The 17,028-nt window shown below is 39.4% G+C and overlaps 1 protein-coding gene across 1 annotated transcript; it reads right to left on the reverse strand.

Moving 5' to 3' along the window:
* Nucleotides 1-8,876: 8,876 nt before the first annotated feature.
* Nucleotides 8,877-15,993, reverse strand: LOC100579369 (disintegrin and metalloproteinase domain-containing protein 20-like). The gene is made up of 2 exons (XM_003282403.1): nucleotides 15,673-15,993; nucleotides 8,877-11,591 (listed from the first exon to the last, which is right to left on the reverse strand). The coding sequence occupies exon 2, from the start codon at nucleotides 11,213-11,215 to the stop codon at nucleotides 9,023-9,025; it is 2,193 nt and encodes a 730-aa protein (XP_003282451.1). The 5' UTR covers nucleotides 11,216-11,591; nucleotides 15,673-15,993; the 3' UTR covers nucleotides 8,877-9,022.
* Nucleotides 15,994-17,028: the final 1,035 nt, after the last annotated feature.

The raw sequence follows: 17,028 nt of genomic DNA on the forward strand, positions 1-17,028 counted from the left end.
CCTCAATAGCTGGAACAGTGCACAGTGCTTACTACACAATAAATACTTAAATCATGAATCTGAATGGAGAATTAAATGAAATTATGAAAAGTAAAAATAATATTTTGATACCTTGGGATGTCATTCTGATCCTCTTTTTTAAACTACTGGAGCTCTTGCTCAAAATTAAACTTTGAATATTTAAAATGCTGCTGTTTGTACCTGGCGCACTTTGCTGGTCTTTTCTTGCCCCAATGTATCTCCTCCGTCTATTCTCAGTGTTTTTGGAAAGCCTGTCTCTTGAAAACACAGAATGAGTCAGATACCCTTTGTACTGATCAGTTAACTTCTGAATGGCACACTGTAAATTGAGTCAAAATACCTTTTGCATATCATTTTTCATTACACTTTGCCAACTTTGCATCTTCTATCTATTTCATGTTTAGAATATATTTGGCTGTGTCGTTCTCTGCATATTTGTACATGAAATCCCCATTCCCAAAATGCTGTTTACCACCCTGCCCCTACTCCCTTGCCCTGGAAAACTCCTATTTTCTCTCAATAGAGGTTAAATGTTATATCTTCATAGAAGCATTCCTTATGAAATGGTAAGTGTTCCACTTGTGTGCCCCGTCACTTTGTGGTCATCCTTTATGGTTTGATGCCCTCTAGGAATAGAGATGGAGAGGGTCCAACAATGTGCTAGCAAAAAGAAGCAGAGGACAGCTACTGGAGCCATACAAGGAGGGAGGAGTGAATCAAGTGTATATCTGGTCAAATCAGAGAAAGCTCCACATGTTGTAAGTGTACACATCCATATGGAGACAAAAGGTAGCTGCTCCAGTTTATTGGTTCTTTTTTGAAAAGCTTTATGGTAAAAAACCATTGAAGTCAATTAAAGTAAAATTTGTCAGCCTAATGTTCTTTTATATTTGCTGAGTTTTGTATTTCTGCTTGAGATTACTTTTCTTGGATTATGTTGGTTTCCACGCTTAATTGTGGAATTTATTTTGCTATAAGGAATGAGATAGGTATCTAATTGTATACTTTTCCAAATGGGTAGCCTGTTGTCCTGATACACTTCATAGAATAAATCCTTTATCACTGCGTTGCTGGTAAGTTGGTATCCTGTATTGTATTTTAAAGTTAATTTGTTAGAGTCACCTTATTTTACTTGTAAATTTTTACAAGAAGCAGTGCATTTTGCAATATTCTTATTTTAAGAAAAGCTGCATAGTTATTTTATATTCATTGAGTTAATTAGAGCTATATCAGTCAATTATATCAGGATTGGTGGGTAGAATTAACCTTTTTATAACAAGCATAGAGTCTTACCTCCTGTATTAATTTGGATTGCCCAAAAAGCAGACCCAGACACAGGATTTAGGTAGAGTTAGTTTTCTGGGGAAGCACAAAACAGGGCAGACTAATGAACAAGTTTTCTCTGTGTACTACTGGAGTCATCCCTGTGGGCTTTCTGAGAAGTCATGTGAAACACACCTTTGATTCATACTCCATGGTTCAGGAGAAAGCTGTAAGGAAAAGAATATCTGAGATATAAGCACTTGAAGTGGTAAACTCTCAGAGCATGAAGATTGTCTACTGTGGCTGCAAGTGAACTCAAGTGGGACAAGAAGATGTAAGGTGGGCTTTCAGCATCTACTGTACCCAGGTTCCTTAGAAAACATATGCTGAGGCAAGGAATAAATCTAAATGGTTTATTTGGAAAATACAATCCTAGGGAAACGAGAGTAAAAGTAAAGGTATTTAGGGCTGGAAAGTATGGTACAGCAGATTCTAGTGGTACCTGCCTGTATCCTCTTAGGCTGAACCTTGAGGTTGTCTGTAGTACTGATGACAACTATGTACACTAATGGCATTCTACTTTACGGGGGTGAGCTCAGCCCATTCATAGAGCAGGCTGGAAGCAAGAAGGAGTTAACGCATGTGAAAGCAACTCTCAACCAATGAGAAATGTTGTGTGAATGAGCATGACAGCTTCCCCAGTCCTCATGAAACTTCTCTGTGGTGTTGGGGCCCAAGTGAGGCTGTACATTGTTAGTATAACAGGAACAGGGTCTCTCTACTTTTCCCCCAAAGAAAACTTCAAAAAACTCTATTCTTTTCTTCACAAAGTCTTCTTTGTTCTTTGAGCACCTATTGAAAAAGCTGACTGGAAAGTGTCTCAGTCTATTCAATTCCCCCTGTGATCCTCCACTATGGACTTTCTTTCAAACTATGTCTTATTGTTATTAACCCTTACTGTTTTCTTAACAGTTTAGGCACAGAACTGACATCCCTTTGCATGAGTTTTCCAAACCCTGCCCACGTGAACTAAGCCATCTGATTGCTGGGTATATCAGCATCTAGATTATGCAAAATTATCTGAACTTATTTTCGTTCCTGCTGATGCAAATGCCTGGTGGGTCAAGTCCGGAGCCAGATGCATGCCAAGGTATGGCTTCCATGAAAAGAAAACAACGTCATACTACTTCTCTTTCTGGTGAGTTGGACACCTGTATAAAAGGTTGAGGACTGTCATTTGTTTAGGTAAAGACATTAGAAAGGGATTTTTCCCTTTGTACTGAAAGCAGAGATGGTGCAGGACCTTTCATAGGTAACTTCCCAAGGCAGTAGTACAATCAAACCCTGTGACTTCATGCCACGGATGGCACACATAAGCCTCTCACAAAGGTCATAAATGGTCCTGACACTGACTCTTATGGCACAAACACTTGCCACATCACCACATGTTATGGATGGCCCAGAAGTCCGCTCTGCGCAACTTGGATTTGCTCACTTGCTCCTCTCATTAGACTGATAGGCACCAAAGATTACATGGTGATAGCATGGTGAGTATTCAAAAAATGTGGAATAACTTGGCCAGGTGACAAAATCAAGCCCTATAGCTGCCAAAACCAAACTAAAGATCTCCTATATCTGATATTGTGCAATCTGTTCTGCTCCTATGGACTGAGAGGGGCACATATAGATACACAGATGCCAATATGACAGAAGACAAGGCACAACAAACCCCAATCTGTAGGGTCACGAGTTTCACTCTGACATTATTTGTGAACCACACTGGTCTTCTTATCTTGTGTGGTGACAAGGTCTATGAAGGGTTCCCACCTACATGGTCAGAATGATGGGGACTCAGATACCTAACACTTCTGTCACCAGGTACTCCTCCTTCAATGTCAGCCAAATTATAAACTTGGGCTCCTTTGTTTATAAAGTAGTGCCACACAAGTGTACTAAATGAGATGTTATAGAAAATCCACGGATATGTCACAATTCTAAGTTCCTTTCCATGCTGAGATCCATTTTCCCAGGCTTTGGAACTTATGAGAGGGAAAGGACAATTCTCAATGTTTCCATAGTAATAGAACAGCAGTCAGTATTACTATGCAAGCACTGAGAAGACTCCAATCAGAAGTTAACAGTTTAGCCTCTGTTGTACTTCAGAATCACCATGTCCTGGATACAATGACAGCCCAAGAAGGAGGAGCTTGAGCAATCATTGGTGAGGAACCCTGCTTATGTTTAAATCAATAGGGACAAATAGAATCTAATCTGAACTTTTTGAAAGACAAGATAAACACTGTTCATCTTATAAATGAGGCTAAACCATTCAATTGGACTGAACTATTGTCAGTGATAGGAGACTGGTTGAATGTAGTATGGGTAAATGTGTTTAGAGTTGTTCTTTTCTGCTTATTAATTCTCCTTCTAATCTGTGTTCTTCTATCCCTTTGCAGACCCCTTGCCACTCAGCTACTAACACAACTCTTCTCTCCACAAACACTAACTTAGCTTTTAATTTGAAACTGTTAGGGAAGTTTCAGACAGGGAAAATAAAGGAGTTAAAAGTTTGCTGCTCTAAAATATGCCAAATTAGTATATTGATTACTTCAAAGCTCAAAGCACTTTGGAAACTGTAGTTCCAGAAGTGACTATCTGACCTGCCTTTTCCCACATATAGCAAGCCATAAAAATTCCATGGAGAAAGATGCCTTCCCTGTACCAGGACAAGAAAATAACCCTATCCCCAAAGATTGGAAATTGTTGCTTCAGTAGACCTGTACAAATAAAGTAACTCTTATCTCTCCCTAGCTTTATAACTCCTCCTCCCTACCAATATATCTCCTAGTGACTTCCCTGGAATTCACTGTCCCTAGCTTAGATCCTTTTGTCATTTCTTCACAAATGTGTTGTTCTTTTTCTAAAGGTAAAAAAGCCTTCTGCTTTAGCCATTGTTTTGGGTCTTCACACTCTTGAGAGGATATCTATATATATGAGTTCTTCAAGGGGCACACAAACAAGTGGCCATGGTGGCAGAGATACAGGTACATTGGGCTCAATGGCATGGACTCCCACTTGCCAAGAGAATTAATCAAGACACTTCTGCCATGAATGCCCAACTTGCCAGTGACAGATCAAGGCTGAGTTTCTGGGAAGGTACTATTCTTCGAGGAAACCAAAGAGCAAATTAGTGAGACATTGACTACTTTGTGCACCTTTTATCCTGGGAGGGCCAGAGATTAGTTCACACAAGAAAATATACATATTCTAGTTATGATATTGTCTGCAGAACTTGAGCCAGCACCACTACTGGGGGTATATGGATTGTGGGATCTTTAAGCGTGGAATCTCATGCAACTTGGCATATGAAGAGGATTCATTCACTCTTTAGTGTATGAGGTGCAAGAATGGTATGTAGCAATGAATTATATTGTTTGTATCATATATCAAATATTTAGTAGCATCTATTCTTCTAGACTGCTTAGAATGGCCTGCAGAAGGCAAGGCCAGAGTGCCAGCTCAGAAACAATATTCTGAAAGAACAGAATTGAGTGCCAGCCTTCACAATGCATTGTGTATATGAAGTCAGAGATTCCTACATGGTGTTGTATATGCAATAGAAAGAATATATGGGGCCCAGAACCAAGGAAGAGAAGCTGGGTGGCCTCACTTATCATCACACTTGATGATCCACTGATCTGCTGCCCTCCCTGCAACTATCTGTTCTCTAGGCAGGTCTTGGTCCACAAAGAGAATGCATCTCCGCCAGGGCACTCAGCATAAGTTCCATAGACCTGCAAGCTGCCCTCAGGGCATCTGGGACATCTTCTGTTCAAGGACAAGCAGGTAAAAAGAAGAGTCATTTTGGCAGGAGTAATTGACCCTGGATAGCAGGGGGAGGTAAGGCTGCTGAGCCCCAGTAGAGGCATGGAGGATTATGTGGAGAAACTAGGGCATTCACTGGGGAGCCACTTGGAACTACCCAAGGCAATGGTAACTGTGAATGGATATGTGCAGCAGTGTTGACCTCCTGGGATGAAGGTGCAAAAGATTTAAAACAAACATTATAGCAAGTGCTCTGGGTCCTCCCTGACTCACACTTTTGTCCTTTTTCTTTTTCCTTCTTCTCTTTATTTTTTTAAAATTAAAACAAAATGGCCGGGCGCGGTGGCTCACGCTTGTAATCCCAGCACTTTGGGAGGCCGAGGCAGGCGGATCACGAGGTCAGGAGATCGAGACCACGGTGAAACCCCGTCTCTACTAAAAATACAAAAAATTAGCCGGCGGGCGCCTGTAGTCCCAGCTACTCGGAGAGGCTGAGGCAGGAGAATGGCGTGAATCCGGGAGGCGGAGCTTGCAGTGAGCCGAGACTGCGCCACTGCACTCCAGCCTGGGCGACAGAGCAAGACTCCGTCTCAAAAAAAAAAAAAATTAAAACAAAATTAATGTTATAAAGATGGGGTCTTGCTATGTTGCCCAAGCTGGTCTCAAAGTCCTGGGCTCAAGCATTCCTCCCACCTTGGCCTCCCAAAGTACTAGGATTATAGGCATGAGCAACTGTGCCCAGCACCCTTCCCGCAACCCTTTAAAAAAAAAAAAAAAAACTATATACCTCTCACAGCCCATGGCTATCCAAAAATCCACAAGGTTTGTAAAGACAGTTCTCAGAATTATTGTTCTGTTGGTTATTAGACTCCAAAGAAGGGACAAGGAAATACGAATAGTCCCCATCTACGAGTTTTGGTTAAGGTGAACACTGATGCTAAAATCGAAAGGACAAGGACAGCTACTCAAAACGTTCCCATCTTGTAAAAACCTTGACCCTGCTTCACTTGTGATATCACCTGGTCTTCAGGTACTCCCTCATGTAGTTCAACTGAATAAAGCCTTTAAACTCTATCTGAGTCACTTAAAAAAAACTGGTCTCAAGTGAGATATATCTATAGATATATATCTATATATATAGATATATAGATATATATATATCCTTGGGTGGAGAGATAAGCCCTGCTCTTGGTCTCTGATTCTTTTCTTTTTTTCCCTCATTTAAATTTTTATTCTTGATTTCCAACTTTTATTTTAAGGTCAGCGGTACATGTGCAGGATAGGATGTGCAGATTCATTACATAGGTAAACACTGCCACGGTGGTTTGCTGCACAGATCATCCCATCACCTGACTTTCTTTCAGACCATGGTGGTTGCATGCTTTGACTTTTTTCTAGGTACCCTTTTATCAGACTGAAGTCAGCATTTTCCTTCCGTCTTTCAGAGTTCTTTAAATGTGCAGAGAGTTTAGGCAACTTTCCTAAGCTGGGACAAGACTCTTCTATTATCTCAAATTTCTTCTACTGTGGAAACTCCTATTCAACCCAAACACCTGGCCAGATCTGTGTAAACACGTGGTCTGGTGCAACGTTGATCAATCTGTTAAATTCTTAAGTGGCGTGATTTCATCAGGAATAAATTTGAAATGCACTGCCTTTGGTTACTTGGAGCATGTCAAACTTGTGCATTTTTTGTGTCACCTTAGAAGAAAAGAGTAGCAGAATAGTTGACACTCCACGAATAACTTACTTACTTTAATTGGTATGAAGAAACCAAGAAAAGAAATATTTTGAACAGTCTGTAGTCTTGAGTCCTGTTTTCAACAACTTCAATGGTCTTCCTTTCCCAAAAGACTCCTCCCTTCTACCTCTGTTCATGCCTCTGATTCTCACCTCCCTTCTATCCTGATACCTATCTTCTTAAAGTCCCCCTTGCTTCTTTTCTTCCATATCTCCAGCTCCCTCTTATTATTTGACCTGGAACATCATCTCTTGTTGGATATGACAAGCCTTAAAAACAAGGGAAAAGTTTTTAAAACACACCCAGACACACACACACAGACACACACACAGTGTGTCACTCTTTCACTCAGCTGGAGTGCAGTGGTAGGATCATGACTCACTGTAACCTCCAGCTCCTGGTCTCAAGTGATCCTCCTGCCTCAGCCTCCCAAGAAGCTGGATCTATAGAGATACACTATCACACCTGGCTGTTTTTTAAATTTTTTTTAGAGACAGGGTCTTGCTATCTTGCCCAGGTTGGTCTTGAACTCCTGGCCTCAAGTGATCTTCCTGCCTCAGCCTCCTGAGTAGCTAGGACCACAGGCACGTGCCACCATGCCTAGCCAATTTCTTTATATTTTGTGTTGACAAGATCTCACTATGTTGCCCAGGCTGGTCTCGAACTGATCCTCCCTCCTCAGATTCCTGAATTGCTAGGACTGCAGGTGTGTGCCACCATGCCGGGGTTTTTTTTTTTTTATTATTTTTTGATAGTTTATAGAGACAGAGTCTCACAATGTTGCCCAGGTTGGTCTCAAACTCCTGGCCTCGAGGAATCCTCCCACCTCAGGCCCCCAAATTTCTGGGATTATAGCCGTGAGTCACTGTGCCCAACCTTGGTGCACTGTTTCTGAAGTGATTCTTCCTGTTTCCCTGTAGGTAAGATTTTGTGTCTGTACATTTATCAGACTGTCAGTTCCATCCTGTAATTTATAGATAGGCTGTGCTTAGGCAATTCCTGGAGATTTAAAATATGATGTCCCATACCTTTAATTTCCAGAGAAATTGAGAAGTGATTTATCAATGAATAATGACCCTTTCTGTAATAGTTTAACAGTAAAGACAAAAAGCCAGAGAAATTACATATGGGATTCTCCAGGCTTAACACAGTGCAGAAATATTGAGAATAATGAAAATGATAGCAGACAGCATGTACCAAGTGCCGAAAATGTTTTAGGCTTTTCTAAGTGCTTTCTTTTGATTGTCACAAAGCTTTACAAAAGTACATTTCAACTGGGAATGTAAAATGTGGACCTTGAAACTGAAATATTAAGACTTTGCCTATAATCACACAATCAGCAGTTGGTAGAACCACTGTTGAAGTTCAAGGTGCCTATGACACAAAAGATTTTTAAAATCTTCCTACCATATAACTGCCAAAGTAGCCTTTTATGTTTATTTGTTTAACACTAACAATAAAATGGACAAATAACAAACATCACAAATGTAACCAATCAGAAAAAGACCTTAAGGCTGGGTGCGGTGGCTAACGCCTGTAATCCCAGCACTTTGGGAGGCTGAGGCAGGTGAATCACTTGAGGCCAGGAGTTTGAGACCAGTCTGGCCAACATGGTGAAACCCTCTGTCTCCTAAAAATACAAAAATTAGTCAGGCATGGTGGTGTGTGCCTGTAATCCCAGCTACTCAGGAGATTGAAGCAGGAGAATTGCTTGAACTCAGGAGGCAGAGGTTGCAGTGAGCCAAGATTGCACCACTGCATTCCAGCCTGGCAGCCTGGGCGCCAGAGTGAGACCTTGTCTCAAAAAATAAGAAAAAGAAAAAGACCTTAAGAGTGTTAAAGCAAAGCAAATGTATGTTAGTGCAAACAGGATTTGCCACAGGGGTATCTAGAAAACATTAGACCCCAAATCTTAAATGAGTACAAGTCCTCTTGTTAGTGAATCTAGGAGTTTCTGCCATCATCTATAGAAGTATTGAGAATATGATCAGACATGAAATGTTAAGTAAATTTAAACACACAGACCTTTTTAAATTGCCAAGTGATTTTATTTCAAGATGACATCAGAATTGCTAAAAGATGATATAATTGTCAGAGTGACTATTGATTACATCTCCCAGTAAGTGTCAATGTAATTTACTCCATTGTGTGGGCTCTTTCCCTTTCTCTTCCCTAAAATTGTATTGCTTGTAAAAAGCCACCAAAGAGAAGCGAAACCAGAAAAAGGATGTAACGAATACATATTAAAACTAGTGCTCGGTTTGTATTTACAAGTATGCTGCTTGCAATACGATATTGTTTGTCAGGTGGAGGGCCACTATCTATACTACCCCCTTTTCCTCTCAGTTCACATGTTGGTGGTTGCCACTCATGCAGACAGTGACAATGTTTTTTGTTGTTACATACTCCTTTGTAATTGCATGTTTTAAGATCACACTCAAAATGCAGGTCTTGATAAAAAGTACAATTGTGTTTAAGACAGTAGCTCCCTGGGCCACAGGTTGCACCATCCACTACCAGCCCCATTTCTGGCAAGTCTGTCCCCTGGTGTGCTTCATAGCCAAAGCATTTTTCTTCTTTTATGTCGTGTACTAATATATTACGAAATGTAGTGTGCTCACCTCCACCGGGAATGTGGCTGACACCGCTACAGTGCAGCATTCCACAAAAAACATCATCTTCTTCACATGGAAAAGGTCTGCTTCCCCCTCGCCGTAGAATAACCCCACAGTTTCCAAATCGGTTACCAATCCTATTCAATTTTTGATAGCACGCTGGGGAACCGTCTTTCACTTGGTAGCCAAAAAGGGCTTGACACTGCATATCACGGTCACTGCAGTTTCCTCTTATACAAACAGATACTGCTGAACAAGGGGTTCCATCCTGGATGTAGACGTCATTTGGACACTCTTCCTTTTTCCCATCACAGTATTCCGGTAGATCACATATACCACCCAAGTCTCTGCAAACCACTCCAGGGGCAGCATATTTACACTCATGGCAGCAAAGTCCTGTATTGCAAACACTGCCAAGAGAAAGGGTACAAGAGGTCTCACAACATCTATCACTGGCACAATCTTTAAGGGAGCCACAGTCACATTCTTCCCTCTGATTTTTGATCTTGTCTCCACAACGAGGAGCTACGTATGGAAAATTAGTGTATGGAACATTTGGAGCACTCAAACAAGGATCCCACTGATTAAACTTGTGTTGAATTATCTCATAAGAACAATTGCTCATCATATCATTAAGATCAGGAACAGGAGCCATGAGACAGTTGGTTCGTCGAAAACAATAACAACCAACAGAATCATGTCTCAAGCCCATGTTATGACCTAGTGCATGTGCTGTAACACATGCCCCCCTAAATAGGTGATAATTCATTAAATACACAAACATTGCTCCCCAGTTGGGGTTGCATATTCCATCAAAGCTGGCATAACACTCACTGTTTTTAAGTCGAGTTGATGTAAAAACAACTGAGGTATCATGTGAAATTTTTGGATACAAATTGTGATATTTCCACACACCAAACAGTTCTACGGCAACGTGGCCTTGCCTGCCAGAAAATTTTACTGCATCCTTTTGATTCCATATGCACAAAAGACGCACATAGACATTTAAATAAACTGGTTTGAAAATGGTATGTATGATGCTGTTAATAATCACTACATTCTCTATTATGTGTGACACATTAGGGTTCTGCATGAATAATCCATTAGTAACCGTGTAGTGAAGTTTCAAGTTTTTTCTGTGATGCCTCCACAAATAAACGTGGCCTGCTCTGGGAATTTCAGCCAGTTTTACCTTTTCAGATTCTTGATCTATCTCTTCCCCTTCAGTCTTACATCTACTAACCTCTCCTGGTCTTTCTTCTGACACAAGCAGAGATACTACATGCTCAAATTTGGAAGAAGCCTCCAGGGGTTTGATTTCATAAGTCAAGTCATCCACCTGCAGCATGCCACGCAGACCTCCACGGCAGGTGTCCAATGTGGCCACAGACCCAGGAACCCCTTCCAGGTAGCAGTCGTAGTAACAGTCTTGTGGGACGAAAGGGTAGTTCTCCTGCATGGCCCCTTGGTCATTATCAGTAAAAACAGGTAAATGTCTGGGCATCATGTTCTTCTTTAGCTTCATGTGAATCACGTGTCTTCGGCCCTGGAAACGCATGCTGTAAGAGAGTTGGTCTGGCATCTCAACTCCACTCCTCCTGTGGGGCACTTTCCTGGGGATCACAATTTCTGAGGAAGTGAAGCGCCATCCTGGTGGGTCATGAAAACAATAGACCTGGGACAAGAGTGCCCAGAGGACAGGCAGCCAGAGAGCACCTGTCAAGGGGTCCTGGACCCAGGCAGGTCCCATGAATAAGGGAGGCTTTGACCAAAGACAATGCAGTCAAATGGGAGGCAGAAAGAGGATTCCTCAGTCTTCAGCCTTCTCCTCAGAGCAGTTATGAGGAAAGCAGAGTGAGTCTGCAGGCTTGGCACCCCCTGATAGGTGAGGGGTAAGGGTTAGGCTATTACATAACAATGGTGTGCTCATCAGGGGAGGCTGTTTTCAGTGAGCTGGAGACCTAGGCCAGGGGTCAAAGGAAGAGAAAAAAATGGCAGGAATTGCGAACAGCAGTGTATAACTGAGCTGAAATGTCCCTTGTCCTCTAAGGGAAGTCATAAGTGGGGTTTGATGAGTAAGTGGGTTTGATGCAAGTTTAGGACACTTAAGGACATTTTTCTCAAGCCTAAATGAGGGAAGGACTCAACATGTAATTAAAAGAGGGAAGCGTATACAATGATAAGGAAAGTAGAAACTTCTTAAAAGAATTTTGAGGATAGACTTAGAGGTTATAGAAATCAAATGGAGTTGAGGGTAATGGATGAACTGGAGAGTAAAATGTCATGAGAAAAATTAGGCTGTGTAACTATAATTTCTTATCGAGTTAAACAGATACCTACGCTATGATCCAGCAATTTCAGTCCTAGGAACTTACCACATAGTCTTGTCTCTATGAATGTTCATAGCAGTATTATTCATAAATGTATTCTACCATCTGGAAGCCAAGAACCAGTCCTTGATAGGTGAATGGATAAACAAACTGATATATTCATTCATTGAAATACTCCTCTGTTATAACATGAACAAACTTCTGAAACATGCAAGATCATGGTTGAATTTCAAAGAAGTTATGAGACAAGCCAGACCAAATGGAGTAGTTTATGTTTTAATTTGTATGAAGTTGTAGGATACTTCATATTAATCTATGGAAATAGAAATGTAATTATTAGTTTCTAGATGTGTGAGCAGGGGAATGGGGCATAAAAGGACCTTTCTGGAAAAAGGTAAAGTACCAGTCAAATATCTTGATTGCAATGGTGATTTCAAATAAAACCTCATCAAGCTGCACCCTTAAAATCTGTGTATTTTATCATAAGCTAAGTACACCTCAAGAGTTAATTTTCTATAAAGGACCTGACTTTAGCTTCTTTCTGACTCAATCCAGAATTAGCACATCATGAAATTATCTCAGAAACCATCTCCCTTTCCTTTTCAAAAATAGTTTTAACACAGAATTGCATGAAAACAGACTCAATTTGGTATAAGGAAGTTACCTACAGCAGCTTACCTCATTTATTTTTCTCCTCTTATGAATCATACCTTTTAGTTGGGAGGATTTATATAAGGTAATATTTAGAAAAGAAGAATACATTAATATTTAAATGTATGCAACATTGAAAGATTTGTTTTAAATTCAGTGCAGTTGGAAATACTTTAAAAATACAAGAATGAGTTGATCTCAGCCTGAAATAAACTGGCCACAATAAAAAAAATAATTTCTAGAAGAAAGTAATGTAATAAAAGTAGAAAGAGGAATAAAATTGTAATGGTAAGAATTATAAAATGTACTAATTTATACACTATATGTATATTAAGAATTATTGTAAAATAGGAACAGATAAAAAGAGTTGAGCCCTTTGGGGAGGAGTAATAGCTAGTTATCCGTTTATTATTTGACATGACGGGAAATTTTGACTGAAATGTGTAAGAATGGGGATGACATGAGGGAAGTGATATTAGAAAGATAATTAGGCTGCTTTTTATATTCAGGTACTGTTTTCAGCAAACTGTCAAACAGTTTTTGTCCTCTGCTCTCACACTGCAACAACAATCAACACTAAAGAAGACTTCTGTGACCAAAAGTGTTTTTGTTTTTGGTTTTTTTCACATGCACCAAGCAGCAGGTACCAGCTGTGTGTCCTTCAAATCAATTCTGACACCATCTACCTGGGTATAGTGTCAGATTCCCCAGGTTAGGCGTCCAGTCCCCAGCTTCAGCTACCAGTCACATGTGTAGGCCTCCAGAACTTCTGATCAACAAGCTTCAATTTGGGGTTCCCATGACTCCTTTTTGGAGTTTGGTTAATTTGTTGGAATGGAACTCAGGAAAACACTTACGCTTACCCAGTTATTATAAAGGGTATTATATAGGATACAGAAGAAGAGATGCATAGGGTGAGGTATGGTGCAAGGGGCACAGAGCTTCCATGCCCTCCTTGTGTACAATCATCAAGGAGCCCCCACATGCTCAGCTATCCAGAAGCTCTCTGAACCCTGCCCTTTTGAGATTTTATGGAGGCTTCATTACATAGGCATGATTGACAACCACACAGAAATGTGACTGGAAAAAGTGCATGGTTTAAACCCAGCAAGGCCTGTCTGTTCAGTCTTGGCCTCTGTGTTTACCATTCTTCCTTTAGGATATTGGGCAGGAACCCCTCTGGAATGAGGGTCTTCTGCTCCATAATCAGATTAGTCCTGCCTTGGATGGGTGAAAAAGGACAGGAAAAGGTCAGAGAGAGAGAGGGATTCTGTTTCTTCAGGTCTGTTTCTGAGGCCTAAAGCACTCCAACATTAATTATAACAAAACTATAACAAGGTTGTGGGCGTTATAAGCCAGGAACTATGGATGAAAACCTGTGTGTGTGTGTGTGTGTGTGTGTGTGTGTGTGTGTGTATAAAATCATAATATCACAGATACTGAAAAGATACAGCCAGGAAACCCCCTAGTCACAATGTGTATAAATTAGCAGACTATTTCAATGATGTGAAGAGGACAGTTTGGGGGTACAGAGAAGTTCTAGAAATGAGTTACGTTTGAGTAATCGTGTGTGTGTCTGTATTGTGTTTAGTCTTTTAAAAATCTTCTTGAATTTAGTTCTCTCTTTGTGTGTCTCATCTGGCTTTTCATGAATTAGTATGCATCATTTTTGAAATCATAGATGTTTTAAAAAGTTTTAAGTGAGAGTGACATCAGTAAAGTATCAGGCTGGAAAACTGCAAGCTCTCCTTCCCCCATAGAAACATTGAAAAAGAAAAAAACCTAGAAATTCAGCTATCTGAATCAACTGTGTAAGAGCTTTGGAAAAAAATTCAAAGGTTTACAACAAACAAACAAACATACATCAAGAAAATGCCATCTTCAAAATACTCCAATAATTAAAGAAACCTTTGCCAAAACATTAGTTAATGCAAGGTAAAGGAAGAGCATCTTTACTGAGCACACACAACCAGATAGTCTTGACTAAATTTGTTTGGAAAAATGTCTAAATAAATGCCTTATATCCTTCAACAATTAAACTTTTCAAAAGCATTACCGGAAGGAATGAGAATATGTTCTCAGTTACCACATTATAATAATAAAATACCCTATTGTCATGAACAACAAAAAGTACAAAGTATACAAAGAAACAGTAAGACATGGCTTATTCAAAAGAACAAAATAATTGACAGAAATCATCCCAAATAGAACCTAGACATCAGACTTAACTAGACTAAGTCCATAAAACAACTGTTTGAAGTATAGTCAAAGAGCTAAGGGAAAACATGGACAAAAAAAAAAAAAAACAACCCAGAAGAATCAGAAAACTAATATATGAACAAAATGAGCATTTTTAACAAAGAAAATTACAAAAAGGGAATAAATGAAAATTCTGGATCGGAAAGGCACAGTAACTACAATGAAAAACGTAGTAGGGTTGCTCAACAGCAGATTTGTTCAAAGAGAAAAGTCTTCTTTTCTTGAAAATACTTGAAGATAGGACAATTGAAATTATCTAAGTAGAAGAAACAAGAAGGAATGAAGAAAAGTATACAGAACATAAAGAAATAGTGAAACACCATCAAGCTAAACAACATATGCATTATGGGAGTCTTAGATGGAGAAGAAAATCCAGGCTGAGAATTTTCTAAGTCTTTATGCTATGCTTCCCTTTTAGTGATAAACTCTGTCTTTAAATTCTTTCTTCTAGCATTTACTCTAAGCAGTTGATAGAAGCCATACAGATTATTAATATTTTGCTTAGATATTTCTATGGCCAGATGTCTATATATATATTATGTATTACTTTTATTTTATTTTGTTGTTTTTTATATATGTGTGTTTATATATATATATGTGTGTGTGTGTATATGTGTGTATATATATATAACAGAAATATCGAAGCAAAATATTAATAAAATATTTTTGTCTATATATTCATGTGTATATATATACCATATATATGTAGTCTATCTATCATCTATCTATCATTTGATTGTTTGTGGTAGAGACAAAGTCTCATTATATTGCTCAGGCTGGTCTTGAACTCCTGGCTCAAGCAATTCTTCTGCCTCAGCCTCCTAAAGTGCTGGGATTATAAGCATGAGCCACCATGCCTGGCCAGTGCATTGCTTCATTGCTTTTTAATTATTTTTCCCACAACGTCCTCTGTCATGAGGATAATTCAGCCAAGTTTATTGCCACTTTATAACAAGGATGACCTTACCTTCAGTTTCTAATAAGATATTCCTCATTTCCATCTGAGACCTCATCAGAAAGGCCTTTATTGTCCATATTTCTGCCAATATTCTGTTCACAGGCTCTTAATCTTTAAGACTTAGGCTAGAGATAAGCAGGAACAAACAAAACTCAAAATTGGCAAAATTGGCAAACTAAAAAGGAAATAATAAAGCTCAGAGAAGAAATAAAAAAAGACTAATAAAATAAAGATCAATGAAATAAAGAGCTGGTTTAAAAAACAAAATCCACAAGCCTTTATCTAGACTAAGAAAAAAAGAGAGAGAAGGCTGAAATAAATAAAATACAGATGAAAAGGAGATGTTACAACTGATAGTACAGGAATACAAAGGGTCATAAGAGACTATTATGACAACAAATTTCATAACACAGAAGAAAGGGATCAATTCCTGGACAGATATAACCCACCAACATTAAATTATGAAGAAATAGAAAATTTGAACAGACCAGTGATGAGTGAGGAAATTGAATCAGTAATACATGAGCGAGGAAACTGAATCAGTAATAAAAAGTCTTTCATCAAAGAAAAGCTCAGGAACTAATGGCTTCAGTGCTGAATTCTACAAACATTTGAAGAGCTAATGCCTATTCTCCTCAAACTATTCCAGAAAACTGAAAAGGAATGAGTATTGCCAAACTAGTTTAACCAGGCCACTACTGCCCTGATTCCAAAACCAAACAACAACACAGCAACAACAACAAAAAAAAACAGGCCAACAAGAACTCCTTGATGAATGTACATACAAAAATTCTTAGTAAGGTGTTAGCAATCCAAATCCAACAGCATATTAAAAAGACTATTCAATATGATCAAGTGGGATTAATGCCAGTGATGCAAGATGATTTAGCATACACAAATCAACAAATGCACTACACCACATTACAAGAAAGAGTGACAGAAACCATGTGATATTTTAATAGATGCAGAAAATAATTTGACAAGATTCAACATCCTTTCATGACAAAATGTCTCAACAAATTAGGTATAGAGTTATGTACCTAAACACAATAAAGACCATATATGACAAACTCCCAGCTAACATCATAGTGAACAGGGAAAAGCTCAAAAGAACCAAATAAGAAGGCTCACTTTCAATATTGTACTGGAAGTCCTAGCCAGATCAATGAGGTAAGAGAAAGAAGTAAAAGGCATCCAAATTGGAAAAGAGGAAGTCAAGTTGGTCCTGTTTGGGCCAGGCACAGTGGCTCACGCCTGTAATCCCAGCACTTTGGGAGGCCGAGGTGGGCAGATCACGAGGTCAGGAGATTGAGACCATCCTGGCTAACACAGTGAAACCCCATATCTACTAAAAATACAAAAAAA

This window comes from Nomascus leucogenys, chromosome 1a, assembly GCF_006542625.1.
Source record: "Nomascus leucogenys isolate Asia chromosome 1a, Asia_NLE_v1, whole genome shotgun sequence".
Lineage (NCBI taxonomy): Eukaryota > Metazoa > Chordata > Mammalia > Primates > Hylobatidae > Nomascus > Nomascus leucogenys.